Source organism: Meles meles, chromosome 20, assembly GCF_922984935.1.
Source record: "Meles meles chromosome 20, mMelMel3.1 paternal haplotype, whole genome shotgun sequence".
Taxonomy (NCBI): Eukaryota; Metazoa; Chordata; class Mammalia; order Carnivora; family Mustelidae; genus Meles; species Meles meles.
Window position 1 is genome coordinate 32,951,869 of NC_060085.1, and position 16,748 is coordinate 32,968,616.

General features: G+C 46.0%; 1 protein-coding gene and 1 long non-coding RNA gene across 5 annotated transcripts in view; one reads left to right on the plus strand and one right to left on the minus strand.

Moving 5' to 3' along the window:
- Positions 1-9,910, minus strand: part of ADAMTS9 (ADAM metallopeptidase with thrombospondin type 1 motif 9) — a 167,724-nt gene extending 157,814 nt beyond the window's left edge. For all 3 annotated transcript variants that reach the window (XM_045990179.1, XM_045990178.1, XM_045990177.1), the window contains exons 1-3: positions 9,069-9,910; positions 8,072-8,463; positions 2,883-3,045 (exon numbers count right to left, since the gene is read on the minus strand). In XM_045990179.1, the coding sequence (XP_045846135.1) occupies positions 2,883-3,045; positions 8,072-8,463; positions 9,069-9,183 (670 nt within the window). In that variant the 5' untranslated portion in view covers positions 9,184-9,910. The remainder of the gene's footprint in view (positions 1-2,882; positions 3,046-8,071; positions 8,464-9,068) is intronic.
- Positions 6,621-16,748, plus strand: part of LOC123932310 — a 326,366-nt gene continuing 316,238 nt past the window's right edge. For both annotated transcript variants that reach the window (XR_006816421.1, XR_006816422.1), the window contains exon 1: positions 6,621-6,845. This is a non-coding gene — a long non-coding RNA (uncharacterized LOC123932310). The remainder of the gene's footprint in view (positions 6,846-16,748) is intronic.

The window sequence follows — 16,748 nt, forward strand, 5'->3', positions numbered from 1 at the left end:
GGATTAATATTCATAGAGGATATTTTCTGCTCTGGCCAGAGGGATTTCTCCTTGCAGCGTCCCTCCCCCCCACTTTCACTCCCTGTGCACAGGCTACCTGGTTTTGGATGTTTCCGTAACTGCTGGTCCATCCCTGTAACAGCTGCTGGTGAATTTTGCCATATCCCAAAGTTCTTTCCAACTGTTCTGAGCCTCCTGCATCTGTATTCAAAGAAGGGATACAGAAGCAGCTGGAAGAGAGAAACCAGAGCGGCAGAGTCCAGCAGCGACCCTCGCAAGAGCTGATCAAGACCGCTGGGCTCCTGACCCATCCCATGGGGTGGAGGGCAGCCAGACCGGTCACGGGCAAGGACACACCCGAAAGAAAACTAAGAGTTGGCATGAGTGATTTTTGACGGTGGCACAGAAAGGCCCCAGTGCCAAGAAGGACGAACCCAAATAACTTTTTTTGAAAAATGAAAGCATCTTCTGTTGTCCTCCAACTTCACCTTTCCACAGTCCCTCTTCTTTGTGTTTTTAACAGGACTGGACAATGACACATCGTCTGGCCCAGAAAATCAAATGTCAATTGACTTAGGAAACTAATTTAAAAAAATTGACTTTAAGGACTTTTTGAATGAGAGCACTAAGTAAGACTTTTCTCTCTCTCTGTCACACCCAACGCGCACACACACACACATCACACCTGCACAGAGAAAATGGACTGTGGGATAAGACAAACACGGGCTGTCATCACGGAGTAGCTGGGAGGTCTGGGGCAAGGTGCTTCCTCTCTGCTCCCCTGCCAGATATGATGGGGGTAAGAACGGTACCTGCCCTCCAGGGTTGTGGTAAGGATTTGCTAAAGTCATGTAGGTAATTGCTTTGCACATTGCCAGTATAGAGAAGGACCTGTTTTTCCCCCCGCCAGGTATGATGGGGGTAAGAACAGTACCTGCCTCCCAGGCTTGTGGTAAGGATTCGCTACAGTCGTGTAGGTAAAGGGCTCTGCACATTGTCAGTATAGAGAAGGACCTGTTTTTCTTGTTGTTGTTGTTTGTTTGTTTTTTACAAGTTGGTTTGCTTCCACGGTAGGGCAGAAGACTATCACAAAGTGCTGTTGTTTGATAAATTGATCAATGAACTTACTATTTACTTGAGTACCTTCTGAATATATATATATATATATTTTTTAAAAGATTTTATTTATTTATTTGACAGACAGAGATCACAAGTAAGCAGAGAGGCAGGCAGAGAGAGAGAGAGGAGGAGACAGGCTGTCTGCAGAGCAGAGAGCCCGATGCGGGGCTCGATCCCAGGACCCTGGGATCATGACCTGAGCTGAAGGCAGAGGCTTTAACCCACTGAGCCACCCAGGCTCCCCCTGAATATATATTAATAAGATAGAAAGGGAGCAATCACGTTTCCTTTCTATCATATGCTATATATAGGTTAATCCACATACATAAAAGAAGCATTTGCTAATTCAGATTTGGGAAGTCAAGAAGGGAAGGACAATGTTCTTACTAGCACGGGCCAAAAAAATGGGATACACAACTTGCCATCACACTGCCTGATAGCTGGCAGTCTTGGCGCCATGCCAGCTGCTGGGACTGTGGTTTCTGAGTACGGCGCTCCCTCAACCCTCCCCCTGCCCAGTTCACCCCTTGGCTCGTTCATGAGTCTAACTGACATCGTATTTCAGTTATATTCCATTCAGCCCTGGGAGGAGGAACATGGCCCTAGATGGGCGACAGTACTACACCCTATGGCCTGGCTATTCTGGGTTATAAGCAGCCAATGTTATCTTCTCTTATTCAGAAAGAATTCCAGAAGGGGATAGGACACCACGGTCTGTCTGGGGAAGGACCTGATACAGATGTAAGATGAAACAAGCGATCATTTGGGAAGCATTTTAGGAAACCCTCTGCTTCTGCTGGTTTGGAATTCGGGTCTTGTTTGGAGATGCCAGAAAGACCCTGAAAAGTTATTTAATTTGGAGAAGCAACTTCTAAAAATGAAGAACAAAGAAATGGACAAAGTTTTAGAATTCTTATTTTAGAATTAAAAAAGAACAGTCTAGCAAACATCTTAAAACAGGACCAAACTGAGGGACAATTTTTTTAGGGACAAGCCGTCATCAAAGAGAAAGTAACCAGGCTTCAAAGACAGTGGAAAGTTGCCTCAAGGCTGTAGACTGAGAAACATACACAAACATAAGCTTTCCGAGGGGCCCAGAATGACACAGCCCTGACAATGGCCAGACATGTTAGCACAAAGCCTCAAGGAATGTGTCCAGCATGGAAGCAAAGCCAGGGGTGGACACAGGCGCATTTGACAGAACCTGACAGCGCAATCCACACTTCTATTCCGCTATTTCCTGAAGCCTAGAACAACAACTAAAACTGATAACCAATGTGGTTAGGAAAAACCCCAATGAACACAAAGAGATTCTGCTGAGTTCCGTTTATGAGACTATTTCAGTTTTTCGTTAATCCTACCTGGTTTAAAAAAAAAACAAACAAACAAAAACCCAAATGAACAGAAAGCACCAAGACACGCGGGGAACGTAAGCCATTGCTGACTGAAGATATGGTTGTGAGAGCCCAAAGAGACTATGAAAGCCGAATCCTAACAATTAGCAAACTCAACAAGACGCAGCTTTGCCCACCTTGAGCCTGGAGCGAGATGAGCTCATATCGAGGCTTTGTTGGTTCGTAGCTGTGCAACCTGGGACAAGTTACTAAACCTCTCTGTAGCTTCCACATCTGTGCACAGGAAATACCTACCTCGCTCGAAGACTGAGTAAACGACAATGTAAACGGTAGCACTTTGCAGCCTGTGGAAGAGACACTGACCCATCTCACTGAGCTAGGGGCTCTGTCAGAGCAGGAAGGAAGTACCTGGGGTGTCACACGCACGCCTTCCCATTGAGGGCTCTCTGTGCAGGGTGCTGTGACGATAGACGATGTGCGGTTTGTTCTGTTCATCTTCATCTTCTTGCTCGTCAATGGACAGTAGTGGTTCAATAAAATAATCCCCATCATGGGACCGGAAAGTGCCCAGCTGCCGATGAAGAGAGATGAGAGGTTGGTTTAGCAGAACTCAACCACAGGGAGGGGGGAAAAATGGAACATTGCCACGGAGAGAGGGTGGCATTTCCCCCCAAGCCCTTCCCCGTGAGGGCTGCTTAACACTGAACTCGCTGCCCACCTGTTTGGGAAAGCGGTTTATCTGCACTCCCCAGGACGGTATCTTCTCCTTGAGCTGACTCTAGGTTGTGGTACCTGCTATGCAAATCTGTCTCTAAGAAATCCTTGTCAGTGCCCCAATTCTAGTCACACTCACTTATACAGGCTATTCCGAGAGAGTGTTTGTGTGTGTGAAGATAGCCTGGAAACGCAGGGACAAGTATGAGCTCCAGAGGGAAAAGCTGATTCATGGAAGCCTTATCGTTAATTCAAATTCAGAAAGCAGAGACCCACCGCAGGCACTCCAGGTGGTCCACCAGTGACACTGGCAGGTGAGTCTTTGCACACCCTTTCCCTTTGCAATAAGGGAGTGAAATGGTACAAGGCTTGGAATCCGACTGCCCTAGGTTCTAATCCTAATCTAGGCACTTACCTGCCCAACTTGGGCAAGGTCCTTAACTGCTCTGAGCTTTGGCTTCCTTATTTGTCAACTGGGGACAAAAGGACTTATTGTAAAGGCTTATGGTGCAGACCAAATGAGATAATGCACTGAAAGTGCTTAGCAAACTGACACTTTGTAAGGGATTAGAACACTTTAGTGGCTTTCTGTGTTGCCGTGTTAGCCTCTAAACACCAGGACAGAATGTGTGTAAGCACCCTGAAATGGGTAGCTCCTTCTCCCCTTCCCACACACCCACAAGATGGTAAATTATGCCTCAAGGTTGAGCCACCCAAACCACATCTCCAAGAGCATTAAAAAGTTGTCCACGCCTTGCAGTGGGAAGTCTTGAAAGGAAGAAATCAAGCTCTTCAATGGTGTTGTTAAAAAACAAAAAACAAAACAAAAACAACAGAAAGAAAAAAACCCAGGGCCCTTTTACCTTCCCCTAAACCCAACGAAAGTGACAGTCCTTGAATGGCAGGGGTAGTATTAGCAACACTTAGGAGTTTGTTAGAAATTCAATTAATCATGCTCCACCCTAAATCTGGTCTACTGAATCCCCATCTCTGGGGGTAGGGCCCTGGAGCCAGAATTTCAATGAGCACTCCCAGGTATTCTGAGGCACAATAAAGTTTGGGAAGCAAGAGGCCAAGACACTGCGGTTTCCAAACCTATCTAAACTTCAAAATTGCCTGGGGACTTGGAAAAAAAAAGGATTTGTGGCATTACTCCATACCTGCAGATCTGGAATTTCCAGGGGTGAGGTCTAGAATTCATGAGCCGTTGGCTTAAAGGGAGGACAGCTGTGGTATAGTCAGACTAAGAGTAGCTGGTTTCCAGGGAAGTGGTTTAACCCATTTATTCTCACGCAGGCACCTCTCTCTGTTTTACATATAAACTCCGGTGTTCTTGGAGCACAGAGAGGTAGCTTACTGCATGTGCCATCTACCAGAGAGAGGCCTTAACCACTGGGAAAGACCCTGGGAGCTCCTCCGGAGGTGATCTGGCACCTTTCGTTAGTAAAAAGGGAAACTAAGGCCCAGAGGAAGGAAGTGACTTGTCCAAAGTCCCTCTTCCGTGATACAGAAGCAGCTGCTGAATGGTGCCAATACTGAATCTAGAACCCAGGTATCCTGACCTTACTCCAGTACCTTTTCAATAAAGAACTTCAAAAATCTCTTTTGGAACACAGATCCAGTCTCTGGTTCCCGGTTAGGAACGTGGGTCAGAAAGACAGGGTGGGAACTCCAACTCTGCCACTTACTAGTTAGAATACCTGAAGCAAGCCTCTGACTCTATAAGCCTCAGAGTCCTTCCTCATCTGTAAAATGGGTTGTTTTGAGGATTGGGATGGGGTGAGATAATGCACACAAAAAGTGCTTTGCATAAGAGTCCAATAAATGTTTTCCGTATGATGCCAAATTAATTTTGTTATCGATTCACAGAAGACACCTTTGATGTTTGATGAATGTCCGCCCTAAGAGTCATCTTTTCCTGGTTACAGTGTCTATTAATCTCAACACAGTTACTAAATATAATACACAAGGCTCCAACATGGGAGATGAGTGTGCTGATGCTGACCCTGCTGCCAAGAAAAGGGTAAGATCGTGAGTACCAAGAACTGTAATACAACGGAGAGCAAACGAAGCATCATAAGAAAGATACAAGTGTCTGTGAAGGACAAGATGTCCTGGGGAAGAAGCTGTGTAAGTTACACTTTAAAAGAGGGGTAGAATGATACTGGGGGAGATGACCAAGTAAACCCAAAAGCCCAAAGTCAGTAAGGCAGGACTGGGGTGGGAGGGAAATTCAGAAAAGGGAACAGAAGCAGGATGACTGATACACAGAATTGGTGGAGGGAAAGAAAGCCTAAGAGAAGCGTGCGGTGTGCAGGTGTGCAAGGCAGGAGAGGGCACATCACAAATGGTCTGAATTGTCTGAGGAAGGAATTGGTAGTTGTTCTTTAAGTAGTGGGAAGCTACTAGGTAAGGTGAGTGAACGGGGGAGTAATGTAATCTTGCACCAGGCTGTCCTTAATCTGTTAGCGGTGTGGGGCAGGGATTAGAGAGGAAAGCGTGGAGGAGGAGAAGCCAGATGGAAATATTTCTTAGAAAACAACGCTAAATGAGAGAGGAGCGGAGAAGTAAAAAGGTCTAGAATTAGGGCAGGGCTTGTTCAGACCCAGTGAGATACACATCTAAGATCGAATTCAGGGAAAATGATAACTGGTGGGGTGTGTGTGTGTGTGTGTGTGTGTGTGTGTGTGTTGTGTAGATTGGCACTTTTAGATTCACTCTAAAGAGTGAAAGATTTCCTGGGTGGGCTACTAGAAACTTCATGATATTACTGGTATAGAAATGGTAGTGGGAAGTCCTGGGAAGAAAGACAAATTCCAGAAGGAAGACAAAGGGATGAGCTAGATGAGATTGGCGCTCGATTAATCGCTGAAGACAGAAACACACAGTGCACTTATCTTTAAGATGTATTCTGGACCTTTCTCTACCAGAAAAGGCAGATTAGAAATTTAATGCAATATGAAGGGGGTTTTCACGGTCTATACAATCATTCTCAAGTCCCAGGCCCTCAGCCCCCCAAGAGAGTTACCACTTGCATACCCATGGGCGAGTTACCACCTAAAATTGCCAAATGAAATCAAGGTCCTGCCAGCAAAGTATTTATACAACTGCCAGGGTCATTCAACGGGCTGTGGAGGCGGGGAGGGAGGAGGAGTAAAGGTTGTTTACAAACTTTACGTACAGTCCCTGCCCCATCCTCGTAAAGTTCTGGAATTGGGGTTTACAATCTTAGTTTCTAGGGACACTCTGGTGACCTGGGTTTCAATGCCTGACCTAAGCCCACCCTGGCCATAACATTTTGAAGAATGGAAAGATTCCTGCGCTTTGCCCCTAGATCTTGGGGCAGCAATGACTCAGTACAGCACCCCCTTACCCCCCCCCTCCCCCCGCCCCGTGCGTCAAACTGCCGTCTCCGCCCACCCCAAACAAGCTCTACGGCAAGCCGCAGCTCCCGGCGCTTTGCTGGGGGCTGGAGGGGCTCATCCCCATGCCTGTATCCCAGCAGGCTAAAACCTTCCCCATCCCAGTCTTCAAGATTGCCTGGCTCCCCACCAGACTCTTCCCACTCTTCCGTAGGACGGTGGAGGTGGATGCGACATCTAGACGGGGACACTGAATCCACCAACAGCGCACAGAAGGGGCAACCGAGTGCCCCAGGTAAGTATCCGTGCTCCCTCTTAGAGAATGTGACAGGGAATGTGGGTCCTCAGGGGAAGAGTAAACGCATCACCGGGGCGCAGTGCGCACAGCGCGTTGCGCTGGGAGAACCTGACCCAGGAAAGTTTCTGCGTCACACGCGCGTGGTAGCAACGCACATCGTTTGGGAAAGTCAAGGACCGCTTTCCCTCTGGCCAGAACTTTACAGCAGGTCTTCAAATGTGTGTGTGTGGGGGGCGCTGATAAAAAGCTGTTGCCATGTGGGGCCAACTGGAGAGCAAATGGGGAGGGGAAGGTCAGGAGAGGGTCGAGGTATCCGCTCGGAAAACCTGCTACGTGGGTATTTTGCAGTGCAGGGAGGTGGCCAGCCTGCGCCTACTAGCCCTCCCTCTCCAGGGAAACATGCGTTGTAAGCTCTGTCTTTTGATTCTCTGGAACCCCATATGCTGGCAGAAAACCCAGAAGTACCGACATCTCATGCGGGTAGCTTCTTCAGGCTCTCCCCCATTATTTCTGTTTCTTGGGGCCACCCTGCCAGCAGGGTGCAGAGTCGGACTGCGCCACACCCCCACTCCCAGTTTCTATCCAAATTCAAAGCGTTGGAGGCAGGCTCCGCCCTCTTCCCCGCCCCCGGAGTCCTCGGCCCACCCTTCCGTTCCTGGGACGGACCTGTTCCCTGTCAATCCTGTTCGGCCTCAGGGTTCCTGGCGCGTGAAAAAAGGCCCAGAGAAATCTCCGGGACTCTAGATTACGCACCGCCCTCCACTACACGGAGAAGAAACTCCCCATACCCGAGGCTGGGGATCCTCAGCCCACACCCCTGACTCAAGACGCTTCAATAAGGAGTTGGGTCCTCCCTACGCTCAGCTGCTCCGCTCCTGGGCAGCAGGGTTTGCTGCAAGAAAGGACAACTCTCGGAATTTGGAATCCGACTTCCAAGCCGCCTACTAACGTTGGGCAAAGCGCTGGGGAGCCTGAATTCGGACTCTAGAAAGCTCCAAAACATACCGAACCCCCTGGGGGCGGCTGCGTGTGCCTCTCCCCAGTGTAAGCACACGGACTCGGCTTGTCACCCAAACCTCAGGGTGTAGACGAGCTGCTAGCGGATATTTAAAGCCAAAGTAGAAACTCGGCACAGTGAGGGTCTTAGGCTAGAGAGCAATTAATTACGCCTTCCAGAAAGGGGTGAAGAGGAGGGAGGGGAGGGGTGGCGTGCACCAACTCACCATTCCTGAGCAGAGGTTGATGACCGCCGTGTGCTCGGACTTGGTATTGACATGGCCTTTGTAAAAGCAATGCTTGAGCTCCGTTTCCTCCTCGGAATAAAACTTTGTCTCATTCTCCCCGGGCGTCCCAAAGAGAGTGACAGTGAACGTTGGAGCGATAAATCCAGCATGGGCAGTGAGATTAAATAGAAATTGCTGGCCGAAGGCTGAGAGGCGGTAATGCTCCTGGGAAGAGGTAGAGGAGGAAGCGAAGGCAGGCCAGGGGTCGGAGGCAGCATTAATGCTCCGTCGCCTTCTTTTGAAGTGCACGTTCGTGGAAAAGGGTTCTCCGAGAGCGTTCACTCGGATGGGAGACGCGATTTCGTATTCTCTCAGGGTCTCTAATAATTTCACTGCAGGGAAAAGCAGAGACACATGAACCAATAATTCCATTTTCTGCAAACCAGTTCCCCCCCCCCCAATTTTTAATTTAAAACGAAGAGGGCTTTGTTCTGAGTTATTTTCCAACAGTTACTTTGCTCGTTTGAGTCAATGCTTTCACCCTCAGCCAATGCACAGATATTTACTGAGCACCTACTATGTGCCAGGAACGGCCAACAACTAGGCTGGACTCTGAGGATACACCATTCGGAAGCAATGAAGAAAGTCAAAAATACGTAAGATAATTTCAGATTCTGACAAATACCCTGAATCAAATAAAACATGCCACTATCTGCTACCCCCAGTTACTAAGTAACTATAGTTTGCGGCGCGGAGGTGGGAATGGGGTAAGATCCAACTACAAGAGAAGAGGGCTGGAGGAGACTAAGTTTGTTCCACAGCGGCTCTCTCTAGAAATTGGCTGGAAATGACCTAAAAAAGGGAGAGGTTGTAAAGCTGTAGATAATTCTTTCTAGGAAAAGGAGATGCCTTCACTGCAGGGTGCCTGCTGTCGGAGGCAGAGGCTGGGGAGGTGGCGATTGGGGCGGAGGGGTCGCGGTGGCCGGAGCCTTATTACCTTGCCTCGGGTGCAGCCTGTCTTTGCGCACGGCGGCCGCGGCGTCTGGGCTCCCCATCTCGGCCAGGTCCCGCACCAGGAACGTTAGCAGTGTGGCCCAGGATACAAACTGCATGGTGCTCCCCACCCCTCCCCCGTGGCTCCCACCCCCCCTCCCTCCTGCCCGGCTTGGCTGCGGCGGCGACGCGAGGCAGCGGCCGCGGTGAGCGCGCGGAGGCTGGCGCTCGCCGCCAACTTTTGACTTTAGGAGTCGCTGAGGTCTCGCCGCGAGGGTCCCGTCTGCGCTCGGCTGAGCAACGCCGCCGCCTGCCGAGAGCTGAGCCGCTCGGGCCGCAGGAGGAGCCGGAGGAGGAGGAGGAGGACTGGGGCTCGGCTGCTCGGCCGCATAATGTCCAGGGAGCCGGCAGGAGAAGGCGCGGAACGTGCGCTCCGAGGCGCGCCGGGCGCCCTGTGCTGCCCGGGATAGCGGAGCGGCTTCTTGAATGGGGGGCTGGGGGGGCGGAGGCGGGGGGGCCGCGGGTCCTCCGCCGCTCAAATACCCCGGGTGCCCGCCTCTGGGAGGAGAGGGGAGGAGAAAGCGAAGCGAGTGGGGACCGCCTCCTTCTAGACGGAGTCCCCTCCTCGGCTGCCGGTGCGTGTCTCGCAGCCGGCCGCGGGCTGCAGGAGGCGGAGGTCAGGGGCGCCCGGAGCTCGGGGGCCAGGCGCTCGCGCTCCCCGCCACCTCGTGCAGATCGGCTTTTCTGAGACTCTCTGCGCTGGGGTGGGAGAGCAGAGAAAGTTCTCTCCCTTTCTTAGCGCTCCCAGTTTCTGCCTCTCGACCCCTCTCCTCTCTCCTCCCTCTGCTCTTTCTCGCTTCCTCGCCCTCGCCTCTGTGCGCCGCGCTCTGGGCCGGTTCTCCCACTGTGCTGTCGCCTCCCCTCCCATTGTGCCCCTGTTTCCCCTACTTCTCTTTTCCCTTTTCTCTTTCCTCCCTTCTGTCGCCTTGTCTTCATAACAGCTCTCTCCCTCTTCTCGTTCCCTCTTCATGGATTTCTGTCCCTGTCTCTCCCCTTCATTTGGTTTCTTACAAGTGAAAGTGGCCCAGTGCCGGACGTCTTCTCCTTCCTACAGTTTACCAGTGGGAATGAGATGTGGCATCTGAGCTCCACTTTCGATCTGATTGTCCTAAGTCAAGAGTTTTCGAGATGGGGTTCTTAATCTGGACGTTCGGGGTGCATTTCAGAACAGGTTTTTGAAAGTTTCACAAAGCTGTCAAGCTGTTTTCTTCCCCCAACCTCTCTGTCCCCGTCCGGAGAGAGTCCAGAGCATTTTGTAGGTCCCCGGCCCAAAAAAGGTTAAGAACGGCTCTTGGCAGTGAGAGGGGGCGGGGACTTTGGTGCCCAGACTGGGTTTAGAGATACGGGGGAGAGGGGAGTGAGGGCGGAGTGCTAGGGGACAGTCGCGGAGTCGAGCGGGGGGGGGTTGGGGGCGGGGAAGCACCAGTCTAGGGAGGGATTTCTCAATCACTTCTTCCTTTTAGCCTGAGAGATGCTTGGAGTAGTTCAAAGCCTACACTTCAAGCTACTCCTACCTCCGCCTTGGGATGCAAATTTGGAACCTAGACTAGCCCGAGCAGGGAGGCAGTGTGTGAGCCAGTGTGTGAGTGAAAGGAGAGGAGGGAGTGAGAGAGGAGAGAGGAGGTGGAGAGAGAGAGAGTGAGAGAGAATTGTTTAATCCTGGGTGGTTCAAAAGTACTTTTCCCTTTACCAGCCCTCAAGAAGAACCTAGGTTGTGCTAATTTCACTAATTTCAAGAGAAAGGAAAGTGTCCCAGAACTGGAGTTTTCTGTTACTAAGTGGGCTGGCCCTCTGCATTTGGAAATACCAAGCACTCCCAACACCAAGGACCATATAGCAATGTGCTAGAAGTGAAATATTAATGCTTATATTTCTCTTGGTAGAGGGAAAAATGACTTGGTAATTCCTAAGAGAGTTGTTAACCCAAGTGGACCACTGGTGCCGCTGTCTAACTGTATTACTGGAATTTATAATGAGTATAAACAGTGTAAAGATGGGAAAACAAACAACTGTAAAGTGCAAAGGTTTTTAAAGGGTGACATTTAGATCTTTTTCTTAAACCTTCAAAATAATTTTCTAAAATACATGTCTTCTAAAACACACTCTTTTTCATTATGTAAATAAAATTCCTCATAATCACAGAATCTGACCATTGCAAACTTAGCAAGGAATGGAAAAAATATCACAAAATCAAACTATTAGTCAATTCCGATGGAAAATATTCTAGAACTTTTACTGTAAAAATACTAAAAAATATAGTACTTTTACATATAAACTAAAAAGAACAGAGTAGAGAGGCCATGAATAAACCCATGTATATAGTCAACTGACTTATGGCACAGAGCCAAGAATGTACAGTGGAGAAAGGACAACCTGTTAAAAAAATATTGGGAAACTGGACAACTACACCCAAAAGAATGAAACCAGATCCTTATTTTACACCATCCACAAAAATCAGCTCAAAACGGATTAAAGACTTGAGTGTTAAGACCTACAATCATAAAACTCCTAGAAGAAATAGGGGGTAAGCTGCTTGATGTTGGTCTTGGTGATAATGTTTTGGATTTGATACCAAAAGCAAAGACAACAAAAGCAAAAATAAGCAAGTGGGACTACATTAAACTAAAAAGCTTCTGCAAGCAAAGGACACCATCAATAATGTGAAGAGGCAACCTATGTAATGGGAGAAAATATTTACAAATCATGTATACTGGATAAGGGCTTAAAATCCAAAATATATAAAGAGCTCACACAACTCAATAGCAAAAAAAAAAAAAAAAAAAAAAAAATCAATTAAAAAATGGTCAGAGGATCTGAAAAGACTTTTTCCAAAGAAGAAGATATACAGATGACCAGCAGGTACATGAAAAGATGCTCAACATCACTAAGCATCAGGAAAATGCAAATCAAAACTGCAATGAGATTTCATCTCACACCTGTTAAAGTAGCCATTACTAAAAAGACAAGAAATAAAAAGTTTGGTGAGGATATGGAAAAAATGGAACCTTTATGCATTGTTGGTGAGAATGTAAGTTGGTGCAGCCAGAAATACAGCAGGATTCCTTTAGAAATTAAAAATGGAGTTACCATGGGATTGAGCAATTCCATTTCTGGGTATTTATCTGAAGGACAGAAAAACACTAATCTGAAAAGTTAGCTGCATCCCCATGCTCACTGCCGTATTACTACCAATAGCCAAGATGTGGCTATTGATATATATAGTCTAAGCGTCCATCAATGGATGAATGGACCAAGGAACAGTGGTTCCTTGGAATATTATTCTTGGAATATCCTTGGAATATTATATATAATGGAATATTATTCAGCCATTAAAAAAGAAGGGACGCTTGTGGCAATGTGAATGGACCTTGAGGGCATTTTGTGAAGTGAGGTAAGTCAGGCAGAGAAAGACAAATGCCATTTAATCTAACATATGGAGATTCATAGATACAGAGAATGGATTGGTGGTTGCGGGAGGTGTGGGCAGGGAATGGACAAAATGGGGAAGGGGTCAAAAGGTAAAAAGCTCCAGTTATAAGATAATTAAGTCTTGGGATATAATGTAGCACGGTAACTATAGTTAAAAATATTGTTTTGTATGTTTCAAAGTTGCTGAGAGTAGATCTTTAAAAGTCATCACAAGAAAAAGAACTGTAACTACAGACAGGTATGGATATTAACTAGACTTGCTGAGGCAATCATTTCACAATATCTGCATATATCAGATATTGTAAAATTACATTGAAACTAATATTATATGAGAATTTTATGTCAAAGAAAGTTTATAAAGGATAAAAAAATAGCACTTCTCAATATTTTCTATGAAACAAATTTTCTCTTTCAATTTAAACCCCCCTGATAAAGGTAAGCTGAAATAAAGGTAAAGTATAGATAAATACTATACTTTATATATAAATAAAGATAAAGGTAAGTATAGAAATTGTTCTATGTAGGGACAGAAGTCTCTTCTGTGTATTTTGTCTGCTTAGCTTCCTTTCTAGGATTTGAATTTCAAAGATAAACTCTGTTTACTCTTCTTTAAAATTGCTCCTGATACAACCCTGTCATCTCCAAAGAGCTGACCAGAAAGGAAGATACCAAGTATTTCTTGGTGACCTTGAGCCGTGACCAAGAGCCTGGGTTTCTGAATTTCTCATCCTCCATGAGAGTCCATTCATCCTTTCTCCAGTGTATTATCTTGCCTCTGAATTTACGTCTGTAAACAAGGCTAGAAAATATTAGGAAGGTGTTTGAAATCATAGCATAGGACAATGGATTGAACTATCTGAAAAATTCAGGTCCAGATCTTTTGTCTGAACCATCATCATCATCAACATGTTCTGAGTATTTACCATGTGCCAGATCATGTACAAATATACATGTAATTTAATTCATACAGCAGCTCTATGAGGCAGGCAATATTAGTAATTTCATTTTATAATGGATAGCAAGGTCTAAAGTGGTGAAATTATTTGACAAAGGTCCTTTCATTAGTGAAAGATAGGATTCGAATTCTGTTTCAGCAATTTAGTCCAAATTGATAATCACTATCATATATAATGAATAAAGGAGTCCTCAAAAGCATGGCTGGGTTTTAGAGGTTTGGGTTGGAAGAGGTTATACCATGTAGAGAATTTCTTCAACTTTCTCTTCTATGTATAAGTTTTCTTTGGCTCTCTAACTTCCTTTTCTAATGCTGAGTATTTCATGATAATCATCTTAGTTATTTCACTGACATTTCACAACTTCTTTCCTTGGCACTTTAGAGCAAATCTGTTACATAGTAGGGGCTCAAATATTTACTGAATGAATGGGTCAGTATATTCCTTATTTTATACAAACACATGTATGCAGTTTAGAGAATAGTTTTATGAATAGGAATATGGAATTACTGGCATTCAGGGAGAAAAGTGGATTCTTTAGTAAACTGGTGCATCACGAAAGTTTGCTTGAAAAGAAGCAAAGCTTTTGGAGGTCAGCTAGAGTTAACAGAGAGACCATTCTTAGCGTATTTTCTTCTCCCAGGCTTTACTGGAATTGAACATTATTGTAGGTTAAGTGGAAGACCTCGTTGGCTCATTTTTCATGAAAACTTTATCCCAGGGGAGTGATGATTGACATTAGTCACTAGATAGAGGGAAACTAGCCAATGGAAATGCAAGACATGACATCACAAGTGACTTTGCAGAATATCACTGGAAACAGCAGGAAGGAGAATTGAAGCGAAGCCATCTATTTCCACAGAAAGGGAAAACCCACACCCGAATGATAGGGAGAGACCAGGAGCCAGAATTAACGTGAATAGTTTCCTGAGCGGTCAGCAGTGGGTGGTTTCTGGGTAGATAAGCCAAGGGACTGGGTTAGACAGGTTTTTGGTGAAGCACTAGGCAGGGGGTGGGTGATGGCCCAACTCTGACCTAGAGCACGATGCTCTCTGATCCAGTCCCATGTGTGCCCAGTGGAAGGAGGGAAAAACTGTTATCTTTTCGTGCCACATGGGCGAAGGACGCTACTGTCTTTTTAAAATTCTTTCAAATACTGACTTCACGTAAAGGGAGATGTAGAGAAAGTTATAATTGTATGCTATTAGTATACCAAAAGTTACAGGAATTTTACTGTTAGAGATGATAGCACAAAGTTCTCTTGAGTTGGTACTTTGTGCTAATTAATCCTCATTGGCAGTCCTGCCATCTGGGTTTTATTGTCCCTGTTTTACTGATGAAAGTAAGACTTAGGAAGTGAAGTGACTTGCCCAGTATTACAGAGCTAGAACGTGCTGAGTTGGGATTTGAAATGCGGTCATTTTACCTCCAAAGCTCTTGATCTCCATTAACTAGAACCCCTGTAATATAAAACTGTTCACCCCATTGTTTTTGATCATTCAGCCTTTACACTTGGGCTGATGAATACCACCTTAAGAACTGTTTTCTGTGGGGGTCTGGGTGGTTCAGTCGGTTGAACATCAGACTTTTGATTTCATTTCGGGTCATGATCTCAGGGTCATGAGATCAAGCCTGGTGTTGGGCTCTATGCTGGTGTGGAAGCTACGAAAGATTCCCTCTCTCCTTCTCCTTCGGCTTTCCCTCCATGTGTGTAATCTCTCTCTCTCATTCCCCATAAAAAAGAAAAGAACTTTTTTTTTCTTTTAATGCCAAATCTAAAGTTCTAAATAACTTCTCTTAAGCCTACTTTGAAAGTCATAGTCCCAGTTTGTGAGATGGCTTTAGATACTCAGTGAGTAGCTCATGGGAGCTCTACAAAGTTAACTCACCAGCCGTTTCTTGCTTGTCATGCCAGACTTTGGCTATTGTCCAAGCTGATTCCCTTTTCCTATTCCCTTTTTCCTGTTGATTCCCTTTTTGCTCTTGTCCAAGATGATTCCATTCATATACCCTTGAGACTCTCTGGGCTTCGACTCCTTGTTCCTTTCCCTCTGATACCTTGTGGAATGAGACTTTCAGACCTGGGGTTCAGCTCATAACTACAAATGATTTAGAAGTACTGGACTTCTAGCTTATATCCACCTCTTTGAAACTGAAGCCAAATCAGAAAGTAATACAATGTGTGCAGATACAATGTCAGCATTTTGTGAAAGAGCACATTCAACATAGACATGTGTTAGATTTATGTGTGCTAGCATGGAATCTGATAACTCTTAAGAGCATTTTGAGAGGCACTGGGTTGTTATATGCCCTCTGAGCCTGTAAATTCTCCTGTCAAACTTTGTTTCACACTTTCTGTTGTTGTGAGGGCAAGGAAAAAATCGCTCTCCCACTGTATCCCCTCAGTGGTATGTAACAGGCATTTAATAAATGTTTCTTAAATGAATGAGTTAACGGTTGCCCCAAATTATTTCTCGCTTTCAGAGCCAGTGTTTCTTTTAATTAATGAAAGTCATTCTTTCATACACAGGACAGTGTGCTCGGGCATGCGTGCGCGCGCGCACACACACACACACACACACACACACACACAGGAAACCCCAGGGATAATTGACATAATCTCTATATTTAATGGTATCATCATTCATGAGAGGCAAGACTTGCTTTAATTAGAATCTTATCGTGATTCCTTTTTTCAGGAGTAGAAATTTTCAGAGCTAGGCTTTCCCTAATGGCTACTTCAGGATGGTGAGCGTGACAAGTAAAAGATCAATGCTATGGCAGTTTCCTTATCTTTTTATATTCTGAAAACGGGAATCATAATTACCTACCTCAAAGGGATGGTGTGACAATGAATTGACCAATGAAAGTCTTGGCTTAGAGGCTGGCAGAAGTAAGCAATCTCTGTTCAGATCAGGGACATCACTCTACCTCACTTGCTAGTTAGGAAGAGTGATTTCTGATTCAGTTTGACAAAAAGGGTGCTATCAACCTAGCGCCCCTTTCCCTGTTAATCTCCTTCACCAAGTTATGAGCCTTTCTCCTACTGGGAAAGGAAATAAATCCTGTGCATGGTAATATTTCCTTACTATGTATTTCTTCTACATTTATACTTGCTGCAAGTCCCCTTGTCCTTTTAAAATTATTTTCATTATTTATTTATTTATTTGACAGACAGATATCACAAGTAGGCAGAGAGGCAGGCAGAGAGAGAGGAGGAAGCAGGCTCCCCGCTGAGCACA